At 33.4% G+C, this 24714-nt stretch overlaps 3 protein-coding genes across 5 annotated transcripts in view; 2 read left to right on the forward strand and 1 right to left on the reverse strand.

Annotated features, from left to right (window-relative positions):
* Positions 1-24714, forward strand: part of LOC106168898 (uncharacterized) — a 51985-nt gene that overhangs the window by 556 nt on the left and 26715 nt on the right. Inside the window, exons 2-9 of the mRNA XM_086997156.1 lie at positions 16306-16394; positions 16637-16707; positions 17089-17690; positions 18177-18240; positions 18955-19035; positions 19443-19555; positions 19819-19856; positions 24087-24169. Coding sequence (XP_086853282.1) covers positions 17608-17690; positions 18177-18240; positions 18955-19035; positions 19443-19555; positions 19819-19856; positions 24087-24169 — 462 coding nt within the window. The 5' untranslated portion in view covers positions 16306-16394; positions 16637-16707; positions 17089-17607. The remainder of the gene's footprint in view (positions 1-16305; positions 16395-16636; positions 16708-17088; positions 17691-18176; positions 18241-18954; positions 19036-19442; positions 19556-19818; positions 19857-24086; positions 24170-24714) is intronic.
* Positions 181-13058, forward strand: LOC147759637 (uncharacterized). Of its 2 annotated transcripts, XM_086997623.1 has the most exons (8): positions 181-256; positions 1186-1270; positions 1623-1709; positions 2135-2251; positions 2787-2931; positions 3252-3397; positions 8244-8525; positions 10172-13058. In XM_086997623.1, exons 4-8 carry the CDS (start codon positions 2145-2147, stop codon positions 12309-12311), a joined length of 2820 nt encoding a protein of 939 aa, XP_086853749.1. In that variant the 5' UTR covers positions 181-256; positions 1186-1270; positions 1623-1709; positions 2135-2144; the 3' UTR covers positions 12312-13058. The 2 variants fall into 2 exon arrangements, with proteins under 2 accessions (XP_086853749.1, XP_086853750.1); XM_086997624.1 differs by lacking the exon at positions 181-256 and having other exon boundaries at positions 637-1270.
* LOC106177650 (uncharacterized) lies at positions 19846-23098 on the reverse strand. Of its 2 annotated transcripts, none has more exons than XM_013560487.3 (2): positions 22941-23098; positions 19846-21337 (listed from the first exon to the last, which is right to left on the reverse strand). In XM_013560487.3, exon 2 carries the CDS (start codon positions 21302-21304, stop codon positions 20741-20743), a length of 564 nt encoding a protein of 187 aa, XP_013415941.1. In that variant the 5' UTR covers positions 21305-21337; positions 22941-23098; the 3' UTR covers positions 19846-20740. The 2 variants fall into 2 exon arrangements, with proteins under 2 accessions (XP_013415941.1, XP_086853283.1); XM_086997157.1 differs by having other exon boundaries at positions 19846-21304; positions 22941-23090.

The raw sequence follows: 24714 nt of genomic DNA on the forward strand, positions 1-24714 counted from the left end.
ATATTTTTTATGTCGATGCTTCAACCTCTGAATCTGAATCTGAATAGGTAAACATCGAATTGCCTGTAAAGGGCAGACTCCTATTATATGTATTTTTTGTATTATTCTCTATTCTCTTAGTCTCATAATATGTATTATTTGTATTGTTCTCCCTTTACTCTGTATGCGTATGATGCGTATCGGTGGAGCTGAAATGCGCAACATTGCGCAATACAGCGCAACACAGCGCAATACACTGGAAAAAACGGAAGCGAGAGTGAGTAAACACCAGAAAAGACCTTTAACATTAAAACAGGTTCACATGGAAGCGAAATAATAAAAATATTTTACCTAACTTTAGCTGTCAGTACCATCATCAGCCTTACCTATAAAAATGGTCGGGTCTTCCGCCATATTGAAGTGGAGCTATCAGCGTCCTTTGGCATTAGTTTCGAACTTACTTTGTGACTTCTACATTCCATAAATATCAATGTTATTAATCTTTAAATGAGATAAATAAATTTAAATTATCCCCTTGAGCTATCTGACTTTTTTAAAGATGTGAATAAGATGCAGCAGACTAGACTGAATTTTTATGAGATTATACATATATATATATAATCTATATTATTAAAAAAAAAAAAAAAAAAAAAAAAAAAAAAAACATGAGACACATATCAACCTTGACTTGGAGTTTCACAGGCATAACCAGAAGGTATGCCCAATCATCAGGGGGTGTTTATTTGAGACCTGGAGTCGGGGTTGATACATCTCTTGATTTATTTATTTATTTATTTATTTGAATTGTGCATAAATGCTCTGGACAGTTGAGCACTCTGTACCACACACACGCTTTAACACGGGTTTTTACATGTAATTTTTTTAAAATGATAGACAATATTAAACACTACGACCATACAACTAAAATCCTTTAGATCTCAAGATCTAACATTTCTATTGACCATTAGGATGTAGAAGTTCTGAGAGTGTCCCAGAGATTGCAAATATCCTCATATATATTTTGTAATAATTGAATATGGTTCAATCTTTGCAGTCAAATGTTTTATTGAATAAAACTGACCGAAGGAAAGCAAGAACTTTAAAAGAAAGAAAGAAAATTGTCATGCAAAATTGTTTCACTGGCTACAGATACAGTGACCTAGCTTAAATACGTTACAAATGCACAATTTATTTAAATTCCTCCAGGTTTCTGGATCTTGTTACTATAACCAAGCTTGGGTTACAGGTGTCAGAATGTCACGGACAAGTTCTATTGGTGATAACATCTCAGGTGAGCTACCTGCCATTACTTTAGAGCTGAAACTTGAATTACAATCAGGTGATTTCTATTGGACAGAGTCTTACTAAAAACAGATTTTGCAAAAACTGCATTTGTTGAGAATAAATTAATAGTAAATTAAACACTCTACCCAATCAAGAAAATGTAAGCAAGGTTTCTTTAAAATAAGATATCAGAAAAAAAGCTTAGAACAATTAATGGACTACAAGACGAACATCGCACAAAGATTGCCATATTTTGAGTGACATGGATATAGTCACTACCAATGCCCCTTTAAGAGAATTTATCTTAGTGCACAAATGCCTGTATCTGTCTATAGTTATAATTGTACACCCTTTTTCAGGGTTTTCTTACCATAACCAAGCTTGGATTAACAGTTGTCAGAATGTCAGAGTCAAGTTCTGGACAGGTGACCCTGATAACATCTCAGGTGAGCTACCTGCCAGATGAGTTTTGGGCTGATGTTAATTGCAATCAGTTAGTGTCAATTGGACAGTGTATTCCACACATAGTGTCAGTCAGTCACACAGGAGAGTTGATTGCAATCAGGTAGTTAACTAGCAGTGATGAGCTAGCTGCCAGGTAAGTTTTGAGCTGAAACTAATTGCAATCAGTTAGTGTCAACTGGACAGTGTATTTCACACATAGTGTCAGTCAGTCACACAGGAAAGTTGATTGCAATCAAGCAATTAACTAGCAGTAATGAGCCAACTGCCAAAAGTAGTTACCAGGGTATATAAGCAAAAAAAAAGCTGGCAACTGTGTTCACTGTTGTTCAGACATCTGACAAGTGTGTAGAACGTGTCATACTGACAAGTGTGTTACAGCATTTGATTCTGTATATTCACCTTAAAGGTCTGTCACCATGGCATACAAGAGCAAGCGTTCCTGTAGATATCCATGCAGTTCCTGCCATCAGTCTTGCCATACTGATGTGATAGAATGCTCAGAATGCAAGAGGTGGACTCACAGGTATGAGGAAACATTGTAATTAAAACAAGGAGGAAAGCATCATTTAAAAGGCAACATGTACATTTTAAGACATTGTTTCCTGTGATCATTTTTGTTTCTCCTAGTAAAGCTTTCTTTAGTAGATACCTTATTCATCCACTGTCCTGTAAAAAAACACTTAAAGTAACATTTAGAAATATCTTTTTTTATAACACAAAAAATGGAAATGGTTCTAAAAGATATTTCTTTAGTAAATACCTTATTGACCCACTTTCCTCCTTAGAATTGTCTGTTTTATAAACACAAAATGGCACAAGAATCAAAGTATATTACTTTCAAAAACATTTATGAATCAAAATTTATAAATGGAATCAAAATTTTATTAATAACAAACCACGTGTCATTGTTTTGCAATATGAAATCTATCAACAAAAATCAAATACATTAAAACCATTCTATTAAGCTGTTAAAATAATTCATTTTAAGGAATGAAATGTTCAAACTTATGATTAGTTTTTGTGATATGACTACAATTACAATCCTTTATTATCCCCAGGCTGTGTGTTCCTATGTCAGAGGAACTGTTTTCTGAATGGAGCCAAGAAGATGTGCATTTTATTTGCAAGTCCTGTGCTTTTACGAGTGATGGTGACTATGATTTTGATGGTGCATGCAGACGTCTTGTGGCAGTCTCCACTCAGGTATTTACCCAGCTCTATATTCATAGCCATGATTTTATGATATACAATTTTTATACCATATTTTGTGTCTGAATTGATGCCAGATTAGTGTCATATTGTACAAAGATGCAGGTAATTTTGGTCACCATCCCTCAACCCGATCAGATCATCGCACTCTTGCACCACCCAACCACTGTTTCAACAGATTCTCTTTATGTGTTTTAGTCATTGTCATTAACGAACTGCACAAGTATAGTGTCAGCCAAATTTCATCAAATTCCACCATTTACACAAGAACATTTTTGCTACCATGTATCATAAATTCATTCATTGTTTCATAGGAAGCTGCAAAATCAGAGGAGCTGCTTCTTAAGACGTACAGGATTTTGCTTCCCATGAGATCAGAGCCTAGCAAATCAGCAGATGCAGACCCAGTTTCCACACAAATACTGAAGATTTTCCAACCAATTATGCTACAGACACATAGGTATGTTCACTACAAAAATAACAAATCTTAGAATCAATTTTACAAAAAATAACCACATAATTATCTTATTTTAAGGGGATAATAACTTCTAAATAAATAAAAAATGGGATAATAACTAATAAATAAATAAAAAATGAATTTTCCTGGAGTAAACAACAATTTTCCCATACTAACCAATGGTTAAAGCATTCAATTTTACATTCAAAGTAAGTCCCTTGTTTTTTTCTAAAAAGTTTGTTTTTTTATTAAAATCTCTTAAGAGATAATAACAGAGTCATCAATGGAGGTCACGTGATCTGAAGAATAGAATAGTTTATTCTCATTTACTGTACATTTACAGTTTAGAGAGCATATATATATATATACATACATCAACCTGAAGGCTTGACCCCCTTATTCACAATACTAATGAATTTGTACAAATTATTCAGTTTTTTTCTTATTTTTGTTGAAAATATTTCATACATTTTAATTACATTCGGTCTAATACATGCTTTTTTTGGAATATATAAGTTTCGACTTTCTGCAAAAAAGGTACATCTAAAGACATAATGAAATTCATCCCCTATTTCATTTTTACACAAGTTGCATAATCTCAAATTTCTAGGTATTTTTTTCCATCTGCCCGTTTCAATTGGTAATCTATGATTTGTTGTTCTGAATCTAGCTATTGTAATTATTTTGTGTGTACATAAAGTAGAAAGTATATAATTCCTGCATTTAAACTCTGAGTTTGTGAATATACTATAGCTTAACCCTTTACTAGAGTTGTTACAATCTGAATTCCATTCTTGTACATACTGATCCTGCAATTTCTGTTTAACACAATTTATAAGCCATTCCTTGTTACAGATTTCCCATCCACTTACATTCACATCCCTGCATAAATTTGTTATAAACGAGTTTATACAATATATATGAAAATTTACTTTGCTTACCTGTGAGCAAGTTTGTCCAGAATGATACAATTCTTCCTTTTATAATAATACTTAATGGCATTCTACATAATTCCCCATATATCATTATCTTGGGAGTGCTACTTACTTCATCTGTGGCCCAGAAATCATCATTTGTTCCTATTCGAGCATTAAAATCTCCTATTAAACAAATTTTATCGTATGTAAAGCTTATGACAATATATTCTCTTTCAATTTCATTAAATGCATCTGATGAGCTGTAGTTAGACTTCCCAGGGGGTATATAAACAACACCTAGAATACAGTCATCATTAAAGTCTAAACATGATCCATCAATTTTGAACCATTGAATGTATTCTGAGTCAGTTTCAAGTGGTTCTATAAAACTAGCTAATTGATTTTTACACCCAAGAACTATTCCACCTGAACGATAGTTTGAAAATGCTTTTCTATGTTTAGCAAAGAATGTAAAGTTTGGCAAATTAATATTGTCTTGTTCATCAGTTTTTGATTTTGTAAAACATACTATATCATATTTTTCAATTAGTTCTCTAAAGTCTGGGTACTGCAATCTCCTGCTTAGCCCACATACATTTAAATAAAAAAGTTTAAGATCCTCTGTTATGTCATAGTCTAGATTAGTACTGTTACTAGTGCTGTTACCTTCTCTTGGGGGGTCATTGGGATATAACATATTTATTCTCAGATTATCAAGTTCATGTTGGATATTGGTGCCTTCATGGTTGTCCTATGTTCCATGTACCGATCCCCGTGTGGAGCGTGGGGTTTCCTGGGTTCGTTTCGCCGGTTGTTCAGGGTCGGGCACAAATAGCACGTTGTTGATATACAGTTTATCATAAACCATTACCGCTTTCTGACAAGCTCAGATTTCAGAATAAAAGCTATAAATGCCGTTTTTGTCATAAAACAGAATATATTATAATTCTGTGAGTTGTTCACAATGTTTTAATTGTGAAATATAGATCTAATATGAAAAGTTATTATCCCTTTAAGCAAACTTTCTTTTTATGCCATATTCCCTACTATAGATAGAGATGGGACACTTGAAATATAAGGAAAATTTTATTTGACCTAGTGGATGTGAATGCAACTACTTGAACACCAAATAAAAGTAATAAAATAAAAATTGATAAGAAAAAAGGCTAAGAAATGAATTATCAATAAAAATGAATCAAACGACAGACACAACCAAATTTTTTAAGGTTTGAAATTAACTTGGATAAGACGCATACTAACAATATAGAAAAACCATTAAAATGGATAAACCTTTCAACAGATACTCAAAATTTAAACACTGAAAATCTAACTAATAGATCCTTCTAACTTATAGATCCTTCAAAACAGATTTGAAAACAGAGACATATCTTCACTGTGCAATGCCGAGACCTTACCGCAGCGTTTTAGCTAAGTTGCGCTGTGGCAGTTTACCTTTACATGTAGAATCTGGCCGTTTCATACGAACCCCTTTAAATGAAAGACTATGTTTTTATTGCGATAGAAAAAATAACAGAAGATGAGATTCACTTTCTTTTAATATGTCCTTTTTATTCAGATTTATGACAAGAACTTTTAGATCAATGTCTCTATCTTAATCCATGTTTTAGCAATTATAGTGATATAGAAAAATTTCATGTTTTTATTATGAATTGCATATATAAGTTTTTATTAGCTAAGACAGTTTTTAAAATGTTTAAAAGACAGAAATCTTTTAACTGTGTCTCATAAGCCAAAATATGGCTGGGTATTCTTTTAATTAGCAGTTTATTTTATACTGTTTTTTGTATTTTATGTTTTAAGAATATGCGACACTTTAATAAATAAATACTAATTTTGGGAAAATTAATAGGAAGAGTGTGCAGGTAATATGACCAATAATTTTTGGAAGGAAGTAGTGAAATATTTGGTAGAATTCTGTAGATCTTTGAATACCACTGACAATTATAGTGACAAGCTTAGACAATCACTCTGTAAAAATTCTATTATCAAAATAGATGGAAAAGAATTTTTTTACAAAAGTTGATACATGAAAGGGATCAGAAGGGATCAAATTTGATGGTCATTATGCTGTTAAACATGTTACTTATGATATGCAACCCTGTAAACACGTTTTAAGGAAAACCGTTAGGCCTGTTGTCATGAAACTCACAGGAGTAATCAATCAAAATGATAACGTGGTATTTTGAAGTAGAAAAATTCAGGCACATTAGTAAAGTTGAGAAAGAAAGATTTAATGAGGAGTTAATGAGTAGTAGAGAGAATAATTTATATAATTTGTAACAATATTTGTGGGAAAATAAAATACATCTAAAAAATTATTTAATGATCATTTATCATGACACTCAGCATTGTGAAGACACTATGTTTGTACAAGAAGAAGTCATATGAGACCAAAACCCTTGCAAGAAAATTGTAAAATGCACAATTATATATAATCCATATGAGAAACATATTCATGTGAATAAACAATTTGGTGTTTATTATAATATAGATATATGTGGTTTAAATTGTAATTTTAATTTATATTTAATTATATATTTAAATTAATAAATTTGATAATAGTTTCTCTTAAATGTCCCAATACTATTTAAAGATGATAGGTGCAGATGAGAACTCATCTTAGTCAAAAATAGCAAGAAGCTTGAAGTCATAGAAAGACGTTTACCTTTGATACTATTAAACTTATGTTGGTAAATGTATCATAAATCATTATTATTTAGCCTTTTTTAACATTTGATTTAGAATGGATGAAAAATCCTCAGTTTATCTTTTCATTGAATGAAATGAAATGAAATGTGTTTAACGTTTTTGTGATGAATACTTCTATAATCAGTTTACAAGTTTAAAGAAGTCATTTTTTTCAGAGTCACACTAGGTAACTCATTTAAACAAAAAAAACATATCTTTAATTTACAAATACATCCACCTCGAAATATTTTAGGAATGGTCCTCTTCCTATTGTCCAGTAGTAGGAGCCTTTTATATATAACGTACTTGCTCTTCACTATGACGTTTGATTGAATTAAGGTGACCACTGCCGCAACCCACCTGGCTGGGGAGCCAATGTAGTGAAATATGTGAGGGTTGAAAAGAAAAGAAATAGAAAATAAAGGTAGAAGTTAGTAGTCAGTACTCAGAGAGAGGACACTGTATACTGTTCTCTAGAAAGCAAAACATAACGTTACGTTAGATGTTTGTCTATGGTACGTTCACCTTCCTCCTTAACAATGGTAATGGAAATAGCAAGGGCTTCTCAATAGCAAGTGTAATAGCTTCTCAATGGTAATGGAATTAGCAAGGTGGGACATGTATAGTCCCAACTTATTTTGTCTACATATTTTGGGAAAGGATCTGTGTGAGATCTTTTTTCTCCTGGGGTAATCCCTTAATTGCCCATTTATTTATAAAAGATCAAAACCAAATATAATGTATTCTAAAACTAGAAAAGCACTCTGAGAGCGCAGACCTCTTCCAAGGCAGCAAAGCCCCCCCCCCTCCCCCAATGCGGTTTTACCCCTAAATTTTCATTCTGTTATGATTTTTTTTTATTTTTGATTATTGATTGATTACCAATCCAGATCACCACCAAAAACTTATCTGTCCTCTGGCCCACTTCTGGAAAACCGTTTTTATTTATATCATATTAAAATTTGGTAAAACAATATTTTGTGCAGCATTAGGGAAAAAAACAGTTTTTTTCATAACTATTTTTTAGTACAATAACTAAAAAATGTGAATTTTCTGTAACGGATGTATGTAGACCTGCACACCAAAAGCTTGTCAAAAATTATCAGCACTCGTCCTTGAGGTTGACCTTTTATTGGAAACACCCTTATAGTATATTATGCACCAAGTGGTTTGAATTCTCATTGCTTACTTATACAGAACATTGTCATTTTTTATCATTTTAGACCTTTGGAGGTGGGCACAGATGGCAACTGCTTCTACAGAGCCTTATCTCTGGGGCTTTATGGCACTCAAGAACACCACAAACACCTAAGACTTCTCACAGCTTTGGAAATTCTCAGCTACAGGGACCATTATGATACTGAGTGTGTAGGATATAAAGGGGACTTGGACATCACACTGACAGAACCCTATGCAGATGAAGTGAGGGCAGCCTGTAACCCAGGAAGCTGGTCTGGAATGACACAAATTTATGCTGCCAGTGCTGCACTGCAAATTGCCTTAAGGTAAATTTTTACTTCTTGTTGGGCAATATGGGTATATTATTTATACATATAAAGTCATGTTTATCCCACTGTCAAATCATTCATTAATCTTCAATTTTATTCTTTAGAAGAACCTAACTAGAAAGCAACAAGGAGATAAGTATTTATAAATAATTTATTCAGTGCTGAGAAATGTAGGAAACACAAACACTTTCAAACCACTCACCCAAAAAACTTTTTGTGCTCAGAGTGACACTTCCAACTTAAGTATGGTTAGAATTAATATTTTTTCAGAAAAAAAATTAAAATGTAAGTTAGATATTGGAAAAACTTTTTTTTGAAATGAAATGTTTAGTATTGAACCTAGTATATTGAAAAATAAAATAAATTTAAAACTTTTTTTAAGTTACACATGTCACGTTAGAAGGAAATTATATTTGTGTGGGAATCAGCAGTCTTTACAATTCAGTATTGACAAAGGTTCCCATGTACTTTTTGTGGAAGGCATTCAAAGCAAAGTATGTAAAAAGTAAAAGTGAATCCTTGCCTTAAAAGATTGTTAAAGTAATACAGAGAATCATTCACAAGATAAACAGAAGACAAAAAGCAGCAAGTATATAGACAAAAAGCAGAAAAAAATAATGAAGTACTCTCAATTTTGATGCAATAAAACAGTCTAAATAAAATGTCAAAGATGCACAACAGCAATATTGTAAGGTAAAAAAAAATTAAGTATGTTTTGTTTTCATAACAGTGCACAAAGGGTCAATTTTGATGCAATATCACATAATGGTAAACAGCAAAATTACCACCAAATTTTAATTATCAAATTAAAATAACATGGAAATTCAGAAAATTTGATTACCATTCAGTTTCCAAGTCCCCCATTGCAAAAATCCCCCCCCCCCCAAAAAAAATAATAATTTGCCTGCTTTTCTAGGCTCCATTTAAATCGATATTCCCTTTTGTAGTGCAGAAACAGGTAACATGGTCACTATGGTAGCGATGGCCAAAATAGGTTTTTTTTAAATAAATTTTGATGCAATATTTCATAATGCTTAACAGTCTGATTACCACCAATTTTAGTTCTCAAATACAATAACATGTACATTCAGAAAATGTGACTAGCAAATGGCTTAAAGCCATTTCAAGTTCAAAGTCACACCTTGAAAATGTCAACAAGAGATGACTGTACTGAAAAAAGTTTCCATTTTCAGCACATAATATATAATAGAAAATGACCTGTTTGCTTTAATTTTCATATGATAAACTAACATAATTGCTGAGATGTGAAAATAGAACAATTATAAACACACGGACAGCTTGCTCTATTTTGAAATTCTAAACATAACAAAAGATTACTGATAACTGTATTGAAATATATGAGACTGTTTATATGACATAAATATGACACGATACTCATGAACAGTTTACCATATCAGTTTTACATAATCTAACTAACAATATTGTTGAGATGCAGAAAATGTCAAATTGAATACCTTCGTATATTATCTTCCTGAGCCTGTTAACATACCTAAGAATCAAAATTGAGGAAAATTTGTATGACTATAATCTCACGTGTATTGCTTGCAACATGGTTCCCAATGGCTTTTTAAAGGGCAAATTTTTTGTCGAATTTTTGATTAATTATCATTGTTTTTTTGTAGGTCATATTGCCCGCCTGTATTGAATGAGCATTTTCTGAGCACCCCCCTAACGAGAAAAGTAGCTGGAAGAGGAGTCAGTAGCTCTGCTCTACCACAAGCCATCATGATGTGGACGAATACTAAGGTGCCCCACACTATGCCGGAATTCAGTCCAAATCATTTCTCTCTTCTCTTGGAGATACATACCGAAGAATCACCAATAATAGATGTAGACATTAGCAGTGAACAGGAATCTGATCTAGACCAAGAATGTACCCTTAACAGCAGTGATATACCTGAAGAAGAAAACCTTGACACATTGTCGTGTGGAAAGAAGCTTACAGGGGGGAAATTTGTGACAGAAGCAGAAGCATTAGAAATACTTCATTCCGCAGAAGACATACTCACATGCATTCCCGATGGCAAAAAGGAAAACATAATGTTCAAAATAAATAACGAGAAAAACTTAGAGCGTCGTGCCGCTGGCCTTAGCAGTAAATTCATAGACGACTGTGGGGCTTGGGGTGGGACCCACTCACCCACAACTTTCAAAGCCAAGGTAGATTCTAAGTGGATAACTGTCTTTAAAAAAGATGGATTGTTTTCTGTCTACAGACAGACAAATAAGAAAAGACATGCTATTCCCCTGGAACCCCAACCTTCCCAAGTACTTCAACTTCACAGATACTACACTACTTCTAAACGCAATCCAGAATACAAAAGAAGAGTAACATGGATTGAAGATAAGCAACCAGCCGTCGCCCTTGTTGAATACATTGGGACATACCCGGGCCCCAATAGTGTCCATGGTAATGCTAAATTCACAGTAAACCCCTATTGCCGCACATCAGACTACGTCATGGACTGCATTAGCGCTGAACGCGATACCAAACCACGTGAACTTTATGAAAAACTAGTCCGTGAAGCCGACTCAGAAAACAAAAGACCAGCTAATTTGAAGCAGATTGCTAATAAAAAGTGCTACGAAAGGAAAAAAGGTAGCTCCTCTACTTCTGGACCTTCTAATATGGCAAAAGACTTCATTAACTTACATAATTCTATTCATGAACATCCTTTTATTCGTAGCATAAATCACAGTAAAAGCAAGTCCCCATGTGTTATGTTGTACACAGATGAGCAAATAGCCGACATCACACGATTCTGCTGCGCCAGTCCCAACTCCAGCACTACAGTTTTGGGAGTGGACAAGACTTACAACTTGGGACACCTTCATGTGACTTCTTTGACATACAAACACCTGGGATTAATAAGAACAAAGACACAAGACCACCCCATATTTTTAGGACCTATTCTAATCCATGGACAATCAGACTGGAAGACTTTTGGAAACTTTTTTAATTCTATCGCAATGGAAATTCCTTTAAAAAATCCAAATTTAGTCATAGGAAGTGACGAAGAAAAAGCAATAAAGAAAGGTTCAAACTTTGGCTTTGGCAAAAACACTGATCACATTTCTTGTAATAGACACATAAAAAACAATGCCGTGAATTATTTGAAAGACAAAACGGGGGTCAACGAAAAAGAAAGAAATAAAATAATTTCAGCGATTTTTGGACAAAATGGACTAATATATTCTGATAATCAAGTCATTTTTGAAGAAAGGAACCAGACAGTACTCAGATATATTGAAAACTTACCTCAGTTTGAAAACCATTACTTGGAGAATATCCTTCCCCTGTTGCAAGAAAACTTCAAAACAAAAGAAAGACACCAAGATGTACCCATAGCTTGGACAAACAATAATTGCGAATCAGTGAATCATATTATCAAGATGAAAGTCAATTGGAAACCACAGGATACTATGACTCTGGTTAATTCACTCTATGAAATTGTCAAGGGGCAATATTTAGACATGGAAAGGGCTTTCATTGGGAGGGGGGAATTCCGATTGGACTCATATTTCCAGAGATTCAGTGTAGACAGGGGTGCATGGGCAAGCAAAAGTGCAGAGACAAGGAAAAAACACACTCAAAGGTTTTTAAATATGCCCAAAGGTAAGAGAAATATGGTTACTGCCTGTGGGTTGAATTTGATTGGGGGAACATGCAATGGGAAAAAGCCTAACCAACGAAAGAGAAAGAGAGCAGACAGAACAGTAACACTTCCAAGGGAGTCAACATGCAGCAAAAATATCATGTAGGGGTCTTATCAGTGTTTTGGATGTAGACTTCAGATGTCTCTGAACTGCTTTATGACTTATGAAGGTTAATGACTTCAGAATTTGTCTTTCAGTGATTATAATTTATTTATATATATATATATATATATATATATATTTTTTTTTTTTTTTGGTTGCCTGAACTGAAGTTAATTGTGAAGACATTTTAGTAATTTTTGTCAGTCCAGACTCATACCTCAGCTTTATATTACATGAACTGAATATATGAGCTTTTAGTCTATTGACACCATGCAGATGTCTCTGAAGTGCTCCTGTTTCATGTCCTCAGTATATTTTTATGTTAAAACTGATAGACATTTTCTGTACAATTTAAAGAAGCTTATTTACAGAGTATAATCACTGGTGAAGATTGTAGTAGTGTATAGTGGAGTCACTGTCAATAGAAAGATTTATAATATATTGTAACAACAGTTTTGTTTGCTCTGTACTTGTTACTTTTTAGTTGCCTGGGCTTTGGTTACTGATCTTAAGATGCCTAGGTCTAAGGTTTATTGTTCCGAAAAATCAATTGTATGCACCTCTGATGAACTTAACTTACTTTATTGTATACTGTATGCTTTATTCATGCATTAATTTGGTTTATCGAACCTTTAGCATAATGAACCTTTGGACTTTTGCTATATGGCCTCTTCGGTATTTATCGACTTAAAAGAAGTTTTTCATAGTTAAGAATATTTATCTCCAGCAAATAAATTCATATGAAAGTAATTTCACATTGTTTGTTAGTCACAATGGGGTGTGCTAAGGCCCAATAGCTACCTACCATATTGAAAAATTGCAATCTGTCCAAAATGCTGCAGCACGACTTCTGACCAAAACCCCTCTCAGATCAAACATTTCACCCATTTTATTAGAACTACATTGGCTTCCTGTACGACAGAGAATTGTTTTTAAATTACTGTTGTTTGTTTTTAAATTCACCAGAGGAGAATGCCCCTCATACTTTAACTCTACATGCTACATCCAAGTACACCTAGTCTCACCAGGTCTACCAGATCCACCTCCACTCCTTGTTTTATCAGAAATGATAATAAAAAAAAGCAACCAAAACCTACGGCCACAGGGCATTTTCAATTTCAGCACCAATTTTATGGAATCAATTACCCTCACACATTCAGACTATTGATAGCGTATTGATAGATTTAAAAACATTCTTATTTGCACAGTATTTTAATAACATTTTCTCATTTTATCAGAAAAAAACTTTTATTGTTCAGACCATTACTATTTTAACCAGCTTTAATTATTTTAATTGTTTTTTACCTTAGCTTTTATTATATATATGATTAGTTGCAATCTTGATAATTTTATCTGTAAACAGCACTGAGACACTAGTGTAGAGCGGTTTTAAGAAATAAATATTATTATTATTATTATTAGCTACTGAACTAAACCTACTAACTGGCCCAAGCAAATAAGCCGAATCATTTGTCATAAATGTAGTTTAAAGATCTCAAAGAAAATTTTCTCTTAATTCACCCGCTATGCAGTTAACTTAAGAACTGTTAAATAAATGCATTCTTACCTGCTCACAGAAATAATAAATACCATTTGACCACCAAAAGGGTGGCTAATGCATTGTTATTGAATTTGTGCTGGCCAACACATAATATGACCTCCGTAAATAGCTATATGCACTCACCAATCTCCTTTAATGCGTGATTCATAAACTAATTGGCTATAAAGTAAATAAATCGTCCCTCACTGCATTTTGGCATAATTGAACAGATGTTATCCTAAGTCTCCTTAGGATTTAATTTTGAGCATGTTAGGTCGACCATTCCATGGGTTTGAAAACCCCTAACCTAAAACCGCTGATTAAAGCTATATATATCCACAGTGCCGATCCACAGCTTCTTATAAAACCTAAGACAAAAAAATATATATATTCTGAAATGTACCCGATGTTGATACTACGATAGAAGCTGGGAGATGGATGCTGGTTACATTATTATGCCTGCATGACCAGAGTGGTTATTAACTATAAATCATCCTAAATTATTGTGAAGATTCAATCCAAGTGCAGAGAGAGATTGTTACATTATTCCTAAGCATAAAATGTCCTCATTTCCCTGGGGAAAAAATCATTCTGTTGGGTAAGTGGAGTCACCCTTTAAATAAAGGCAATGGTAGAGTATGAACTTGCAGTGGTCCTGCGTCACCTTAAAATGTGTCTGTGATAGGATTCAAACTGTGGAACAGCTTTTATTTTTGTCCTATGACAGCTTGCATTTGCAAGGATTTTAGCTTGTAAAACATCTTTGGAAAATTAACTTGGATCTTCTTGTTTAGCTTAAAGCAATAGATAATGACTTCAATTGTATATCAAAATCCAAGAAAATAATAAAATAAAATAATCATACCCCTGAGGTATTTGAGAAAACTAGTTGCTACCCTGATGTACATTGCGCACATGCATCATTCATCACTGCTGCTCTTAAATTTAATTTTTGTAGTGAGTGAAATATGAATTATGCAAATGATGAGTTTGTGACAAAAATTCATATAATTGTTAATAAGTTTTTACATTGTAGGGGAAATTTTGAATGTCAAATTTGATATCTGAATCCTCTCCAATGCATTTTTAAAATATTGAAATACAACATCCATGTTATTGAGTACTGCTGGATTTTAAAAAGCTTATAAAAGCCAATTCTACAACTTAAACCCTCGTGCAAACTGAAAATAAAAAGAATGATAAAAATCATCTTAAATATATGCATAAGCATTCACCAAAAACAAAATTAAAAAAGGCAGAAATTACCTGAGCAAAAATTAGAAAAACACATAAAACTTACACTTCAATTAGAAGTAAATTTAGCATTCATGTACATGCACATGAGTCTTCTGTTAATATGGGCTTATAAAGTGATTTGAATAAAACTAATATAAATGAGATTACCCAAGGCTGCTAGTATCATTTTTTCCATGTTCATCTTAAATTGTAGAATTTATTAATGCAAACAGTCATACACCAGCCCATCTAAAATGTTCATTATATTATGTATTTTCATACAAATGAGAAAGAGAAAATCAATCCACTATTAATTGAAATTAATGCATTGAATGGATTCATTTAAAATCCAGTCTGATCAGCCGCTTGTTATGATAAATGTTAACAAAAAATATGAAAAAAAAAAAACCAGTATGATGAAACCAAAGTCATCTGACAAACCAAGCCAGTCTAAACAACACGAGTTCAGACATAAAAAACGAAGTAGAAACTCCCTAAACTTAGTACACAAAAATAAAATTTACATTAATTTATTAAGCTGATAAAGTCACAAAGTAAGTTCGAAACTAATGCCAAAGGACGCTGATAGCTCCACTTCAATATGGCGGAAGACCCGACCATTTTTATAGGTAAGGCTGATGATGGTACTGACAGCTAAAGCTAGGTAAAAGATTTTTATTATTTCGCTTTCATATGAACCTGTTTTAATGTTAAAGGCCTTTTCTGGTGTTTACTCACTCTCGCTTCCGTTTTTTCCAGTGTATTGCGCTGTGTTGCGCTGTATTGCGCAATGTTGCGCATTTCAGTGTGACCCTGATGCGTATCGTTTGATATGAATATATAATGTAGCGGTGTAACCGACACATTTGTTTATTTATGACCTTATTCTCAGTTTTGATATCTCTTGTATATTTTTAGTACAGCAATTATTTGACAAACTTAAATTATAGTACTAATGAATTAAGTATTACAGAATTTACAGACCACAGAAACCAAAAACTTCAAGCATTCCTTGTGTCTCATTGCCATCTATTTGGTTTCAATGTGGGCTTCATTAGATGAAAATTTATTGATTTGTTTTTATTTATTCAATTTTCTTTTAACCATTTGTGTGAACCACTATTACACTTACTTTAATGCTACACCAAGAGAAGTAGACATTTCACACTTTAAATTTTTGTATAATTTTTTTAATTTGTCATTAATTTTTTTATAACTTAGGCTAGATGTAAATCATGGAAGGAACTGTAACAACAGTAGGACTTAATGAGGAACCAGAGTGGTGCGAAGGTTGCCAGGCTCTACGTAGGGTGTGTTGTTTTACTTCTCTCTCTCTCTCTCTCTCTCTCTCTCTCTCTCTCTCTCTCAAAAATTAATTTCTAAAATGATTATATTTTATCTTTATTATTATTTTTATTTCATAAAAATTAATACAAAACATTGTAATCATAGACAAAGACGCCTTTCAAACACCCACACAGTTAAAAAATACAGTTACTGAAAAAAATGATTTTCAAAATTTGACGTCTGTAGACATGTTTTTATGTTGCAGGAATTGACACAGCTACAGAGTGAACATGAGTTGAATTATACCACTTTAAAACAGAAGATAATCTCTACAGAGTAAGTATTAATACATATCAACTGACAATACTTCATCCAGACTGTTTACCTAAGACTCTCTAGCAACACTAATATTAATTTGAAAAGTATGTTTTTATCAAATTTAAGATACAGAACTCCATAAGTGGATAATCTTTCCCCCTAGTGATTGCCCCATACTCTAACATTTTGTAACTATTATTTAGCACTAGTCTCTCTTACTGGTGAACCTTATAAAATTACACTTACTAATCTGAATCAGGATTAACATGATCAAGATAAAATTCATAGACAGTGGGAAAGTTAAATCTAAAATAATTATTTTAGTGTTTAATGTTCCATTACAGCAACCATTTGCACAGTTCATCTCAGATTGTTTATTGACATTATTTCCTTTTCCAGTTTGCTGATCAAGAAGTTCAGTTCCAAGTGTCAAGATATCCTTTTTCTGTTATATTTTATTTGATCTTATTATATACAGCACATAATCTTTTAACACTGGTTGTTAAGAATGTGTAAAGAAAGATATTCTCATTGATAGATATAATAATTATAAATAACCACAAACTTCATAACTTTGTAGTGTTTAGCTTGGAACAGTTCATGACAGTGCAGTTTTTGGAATAGTTCTACTTGTACAAAAATATGGTGGCTTTAAGGGAACAGTAGGAACATTTTATCTATTATCTTTGTTCACACGTATTCTTTATTTAGCTACAGTGGCCACAGTCATCCTAAATGATCTGAAAAGATAAAGGGAGATGTTTAACTAGATGCAAAGAGTAGTGAGGTGTAGTATGTCAAATCAATATAAGTATAGGATTTTAGAATAGGAAATGATAGCATGTGGTATACTTTAGTAAAGTCATCTTGAGGGTATTTGAAATTAGTGAATAATTACCATAAATCTGGCACTTCTATATGACCTTGACTCCTGCCGCACAATATGAGGCTCAGGGCAGAAAGCTGGAAGAGGTCTCCAAGTTACTGGAGACATATCAAAGGTAGGTATTGGAGGATTTTTTTTTTTTAGGTGGAGGATTGAAGACAGGTCCCATAGGTGTGTGCACTTTACAATTTTCATCATCATCATCACTATCATCGCTCTGTTCCATTCTTGTCTTTATGATTTTTGATTGAAGCTTTGGTGTCTATTATGCAATATATTGATCCATTTACGTTCAGTCAGTAGCCGTGCAGTTGTACAGTCAATAAATCATTTAATTAGAGAGAATGAAATGTATTATACCACATTCCATTAGATATACCATGGATCTATACAGATTGAACCATCCCAACATATTCAACTAAAAATCATATCTATAGAAATTTAATGGAATAGAACCTAACTGTTTGTGGATTTTATGGAGACTGTGAAATATGGAGTATTATGATAATAACTATGTATGATTTAAAACTGTTAGAGGAATTGAACATGGCAAGTTTGAAAACAAAAATCATTTTATATTATTATATATTTTGGTTTCCAGAGACTGTGGCAGCCTGGAAGCCAGACTGATGACTTCATTACAGGAACTGGAGCCACTGAAAGAGGTAAGTGGGTTGTGGTATTGTATATTGGGATAATTCAAACTTTTGGAGGTATTATAAAGTGGGTTTTGGCATGGTATTGTGATAACGTAAACCTTGGAAAGAAGTAAGTGGGTTTTGGTATGGTATATTGTAATAATTCAAACTTTTGGAGGTATTATGAAGTGGGTTTTGGTATGGTATTGTGATAAAGTAAACCTCCGTTAGAAGTAAGTGGGTTTTGTTTGTCATATTGTTATTAATAATGTAAACCTCTGAAAGTATTAAGTGGGTTTTGGTGTTGTATTGTGGTAACATAAACCTTGCAAAAAATGAATAATGATTTTGTCGCTGTGATAATATAACTTTCAAACTGTAAAAGATGTAAGTGGATATTGTCGTCCTTACCACGGGTACATACTGTAATATTAACCACTGAAAGAAGCTAGTGGCTATTGTTATTGTCACTGTAAAGTAATAATGTTAAACAAAAACAAACAAACAAACAAACAAACAAAAAAAAACAAGTGGATATTGTTACTGTGACTGTGTTATTGTTATCCCCTGAAAGATGTGAGTGAATAATGCCACTGTGATAATGCAGAGTTAATTACTAGTACAGCTAAAATATCTCTATAATGTTAGTCCTTAAAGCAAGTATATATATATATATATATAATGAGTTGACATTTTTAAAAAGGCACTCATTTAGCAATATTTTTTTTTAAATCATTGTAGGCTAGGACACGGCTGGAGAAAAGTAAAGCAAAACTGGAGAAAGAAGTTCAGAATCTGCGAGACAAATTAACAGCTGCTGAGGTAATACATTGTGAAAGAGTTGATGACAGCAAAATAATTTGATACTGCTCTGTTCATTCTAGTATTTAATATCAAAAGGGCCTATTAACAAGCAGCTGATGAGTCTTCAGTGAAAAAAAAAACATTGCAGAATCTGATGAAGTAATTCATTAAAAGCTTTTTACAGAAAGGACAAGGCTGGGTTTCAGAATTGATGGAAAATTAATGGGTTAAGCATATAGTCTAGTATGTAAAACATTTTTTTCAGGAAATGATGTTTTCTTTGATTTTGAATTTTAATGTAGTTCTCAAAAATATTTTATGCCTTTTTAACTCATTTGTAATTTAAACAATTTTTTTATCTGAAGTTACTGAAACACTTAACTTTTCATTGGAAATAAAATATAATCATTATTCTCATTGTCTAGGTTACATGTAGGCAGTTCTCCCAAGCAAACGAAGAGTTGATGAAACAACAGAAAGAGACAGCTGAGGGAGTCCAAAAAAACACCAATAAGAAAATCCAGATTTTGGAATCAAGGTAAGCAGATCTAGAGATATGGCATATTGCACAGGTTTTTTACTAAGATATGACAAAGAAAATTTATCCAAGAATTCTTGAGCTGTTATATTGAGAGTAACAGTTTCTGGAAAGAGGGGGTGGGGGTGGGGGGTCTTTCTGGCTTTTGCTTTTATCAGGAAGATCTAGAATTACATGATGCAAGTGTTTGGTTATTTTATGATGAATTATAGAATTTATTTATTTAAAGTATATGAAAGAAAATGTATTAATTTTTTCTTTAGCATTAAGAAGAAAGATGAGACCATAAGCAAGGTAAAAGGTATGTAATATGAATTTTTTTATGTGTTTAAAAACTTCACAATATATATTAGGTCATATAAAAGCATTAAAAGGCACATGAAAGTTTAATAACTATGGGATCTTCATTGTGTCACAGTTTACTGAGGTCCCACAGTGTATTATCCATGATATTAAAGTTGAAGCAAATTGGTGCCTGCTGTCATTGTACCTTATCTCACGGTATTTTACTGTGTTCATGTATTCTTTCTTTTTAATCTTAGACCCCATTCCCATACCTAGATCAATCCAACAAGATCGACCCATCTCCACGGGGTTTCTCACTAAATTGCTTGTAGCTTAAGTGGATTATATATCTGGCACACCTACTGAAACTGCTAAACAATAGTTAATTACCCCCTAACAGCATCAGTAGGCAGGCCAGACATCAGAGCTTCATAAGCTGAAAGCAATTTGGTGAGAAAGCTCTCGGAGATGGGTAGATCTTGCTAGATCGATCTTGGTATGGGAACCAGGTCTTAGTCTCAGAGATTTGGCTGGAACCCCACAGTGCATTTTCATATTGATGCAATACTATATTTGGTAACTGTTGTCTGTTTATATGAATCAATCACATTTAAATTTTAATACTAGTCATTGATAAAAATATGCATTCCTGAGTGGATTCCATCATGTTTTATGGTTATTGCTGGAGATATATATGAGAGAGAGTTGCAGTAGGCAGACTATTCGTGAAAAACTTGTGGGCAATGGTCCTATTATGAGGTTGAGTTATCACAAGGATTTCAGTTTTCTCTTCACCATTGTGATAGGAATATAAAGTTCATTTTGTCTAAAACTGAAAGTCTGACAATATCATCCCAGTTATTGGCCTATTCCTGATTGTGAGCACAGCAAATCAAAATGCTATCTCACATTCTCAGTTAAAGCCTTCAGCTTTTTAAACTGTTTCTGCTGTTTAACATGGTGGGTGAGGGTACACGTCAGCCATATTGCCATACACACGGCTAAAGTGGTGCCAATAATGATGCTTTCTAAAATATAGTCCGGCATGACGAACACTTTCACAACCGCCAGTGCCTCATTTACCAGGTCTGCTGTCTTACACACATAATCCCCAGAATCTGCAAGTTCGGCGTTGCGAATGATGAGACGGCCATCTTGGAATGTCTGAATATGTGAGGTGTTGTCCCCTGGTGAGATGAGTGTATCGTTATATCCGTCTGGGTCAAATGGCATGCGCCTGTACCACCTCAAGGTCACATTCTCGGGCCCGTGAAAGTTGCATTTTATGTGGTAGTCAGCAGTGCCATTTTCTATAGGGTTTTTCCGGGGACATGTCGTCAGGTTCTTGAAATATTCCGGCCAGTCATAATGACACTGTGCAGAGCATGATGGGATTGCCGTCATGGCTATCAGTACAAGACCCAGCAAAAGTCTTATTAAAGCTGTGGTCTCCATGGAATTCATCTGAAGTATTGGTTTTATGGTTAGTTTGAGACACTGGAAAATAGTTGAATGGCTTGATGAGTTAATTAAATCACATAATTGAATAAAATTCTGTTCCTTCTTAATTGGACAAGTAATGCTTCGAGAAGCACTGTATTGTCAGTGATATGAGCATGCATTAAAGGAGATAATTCAATCATTTACCCATTTAATATTTATTTATTTATTTACTTTTGGAAACAAAAATTATCTGTTGACTAATACATTAAAATCCACATGACAAATAAACTTACAGCAATTCATATTTTCATGCATAACTTTGTCAAATATCATTATTTGAACTGTAACAGTAACTTTTGTTTATACATTTTGTAACCTGTGAGTTTTCATCTTCCATTTCATTGACCAAAGGTTTAATGAAGTAGATATATATATTTTTGTATTTGTTCTGGTGTGGGAGTGATGTCAGCCCTATATAATACTAGTATATATCTCCTCAGATATTATGGTATGGGAAAAATGGTCATTTACTGAGTACAGACTCTTTAATCTGATTGGTTTGATATCTGTGGCGTCAACTCTAGATAGAAGACATTCTCACTGTCTGACACTATTTTTACTACTGTGACCCTCCTGCCACCATGGTAGTAGAAATTAATGGCTCATAGCAGAAACAGACTGGCAAGTAACTGAACACATTTGCAAAATGAATTAAATGTGTCTTGAAAAATTCCCAATCAAAGTACTGATGTTCTTGATAGGCATTGAAATATTGGAGGTAAACAACACCTTCAATATAATATTGAGTGAAAAAAAATCAGTTACTGTAAGAGTTACTTATTTTAAGTTATTCTTTGTATCTGTCTTGGTATGGTCTCAGTGTACTAAATACTTATTATAAACCTTTTTTATTATTTTGAGAAGTTTAGTCACCTGCTAAGGACATAAAGTTGTGCCCTGTATTTAGGTCAAGCCCTACAATCATGCACTTGAGTCAAATCCCATTGTTGCTCAAGTAGACAATCATTTCTGCCCCCCCCCCCCCCCGATGAGGGTGAGTAACAGTCTAGGAAGTGATGATTTAAAGGAACATCCATGCAGATAATGTCTTAAATTTGTTAGGGAGATTGGCGATGTTACTGTTGACTTAATTGAATTTTTAGTGGAATATATAATATGCAGACAAGTGAAATACATAACTATAATAATATAATTTTGTCAGTGTCTGATTTCTGTCTGACACTGAGAAACACTGGAAGGCAGACCTTCCGTGCACCCAAATATAAACATAAATTGTGACATTGTTTTTATAAAAGTGCATGAGAAGATCACCTCCACGGCTGTACAGTGACTCAGCTTACCAAAAAAAAAAAGTTTTATTTAATTACTGTACTAGATAAAGACACTGATGTGTCCAGTCTGTGTTTATATTATCATGTTACTTACACAAAGTTGAAACATTTTTGGTGTCTGTGACTCAATTTTATGAAATAATCCACTAATTTAAAATCAGTGCTCTCTAACTCTCTGGTGCACCCAGTGATTTGTAAGTCACAATACCCACCTCCATCTAGTTTTTTTTTTTTTTTTTTCAATTGGAGTCAGAATTAAGTTCCCCTTAAATCAAAAACTAGCCCCAAGCATAACAAGTCCTTACCTGCCCTGCTATATATACATGTATGTGTGCCTGTGCCTTGACATCCACAGACTGTCGCTGCTGTCCTTAGAGATAGATGTTGCTGACACTGTACCTGTTACGATATTATCACGTGCTCTAGTTATCAGACCTCTGGCAGTGATAACCAGATTGAACAAGTTTAGGGTCAACTTGAAGCACGTGACAGATAATAATGGATTGGGTCAAATATATATGGGATTTCCATCAGGCAGGAATGTTTGTTTTGGTGATTGGTGTTGTGGGTTGAATATATGGGACTTTCATTGACCAAGGATAGAGATGGGGGAGTCAGAGTCACGGTTGGGCCAAATAGGTCCTCTCCCTTTATTTTTAGGATTTTATTTATAGTCTAGGATGTAATTATCTTTGACTGTAAACAGATTGATTAAGAATTATTTTTAGTTAGCGAGCTAGATTTTATATTCGATAGCTTTGGTCAATTATCATGATATGTATTGACTTTATAGTTATTACAATAAGTGGGTTTTCTTATTTAGTATCTGTTTATATTCCTGTTATAATATTGTAACATTTGATACCTTGATTGACATGGCATTCCATTCACAGAAAAATGGAAGAAATAAAAAAGCATATGGGTATAAAAATGTTTGATATCATGGATATTTTTTCATCTTAGTCATGATTTAAGGTTGGGTTGAATATATAATATATCCATTTTTGAAAATGTGCCAATTTTAAAGTCATGATATTTATTCACTCTGCACATCACTCTGCATATCCTGCATTGAAGCTAGCTGTCTTTCCTAATTTAGACTCTGAATATTATAAAACCTCTCAAGTGAAAGTAGCTGTTGTCATTATTTCCTTTTAAAATGTATACGAAGACATGCCAGTGTAAGTTACTGGCAATCATGTAGAACTTAATCATTTCATTAGAAACAGTATGCAATGAAGAAACCTTGCAAGTGCAGAGACCAGTAAAGCAATGATTAGAGTAGGAGAAAGATCAACATAAAATAAAGAATCCAAGTACAAGGAGACATTGAGCAAAGATACAAGAAGGAGGTAGAAAATTTTGTTGATATTAAAAGCTGAATTTGAGTAAAAATCATGGATGGGATACGTCAAAATGCATTAATTTATATTTTCACTTTTGTTTTCCAGGTGAGAGCAGCAGCCTGAGAAGTGCCCTGGCCAAGGAGAGGAGTGCTCACAAACGGCTGTCACAGTCCTTTGAGAAAAACAAGGTGAGTGCTGCTATATTGATTTCAGTGAAAATTGTTTGTGCACAAAAATTGGGTGATATTCTTTTCCTTCTAATAATGGTAATGTGCTGTATTTATTCCTATTTCATGCATCCCATATGAAGTTAATAAGTTTCCCAGGGAATAAAATTTAATGCAAAAATTCAGTGATGATCTATTTTACCACTAAAATTCAGTGATATTCTGTTCTTAATATTGAAAAAATAATGAGCTGCATTTTGATTTGATGGATCTCGTATAAACTAATCAATATCCCCAATAATAGAAGAAATATATGATTCTGACAAATTGCCCCTAAGGGAAAGTCTTTGAATATTGATGTCAAGATGATTGAACCTAATCTAGGCTCATTACTGTGAAGTGGTACAGTAAATTTGAGTAGAACTGGTGTGTTTTTAGCTAGAAAAAGCTGCTGATGCACACCTTCAAGGCAACTTAGGATGCCTTCAAATGATTGATATATATTTTTGCACAGCAGAAGTGTTATTCGAGTGAAGGATGTGTTTGTGTGTGTTTGTTCACATATA

This window comes from Lingula anatina, chromosome 10, assembly GCF_051362555.1.
Source record: "Lingula anatina isolate TDL-2025a chromosome 10, LinAna3.0, whole genome shotgun sequence".
Classification (NCBI taxonomy): Eukaryota; Metazoa; Brachiopoda; class Lingulata; order Lingulida; family Lingulidae; genus Lingula; species Lingula anatina.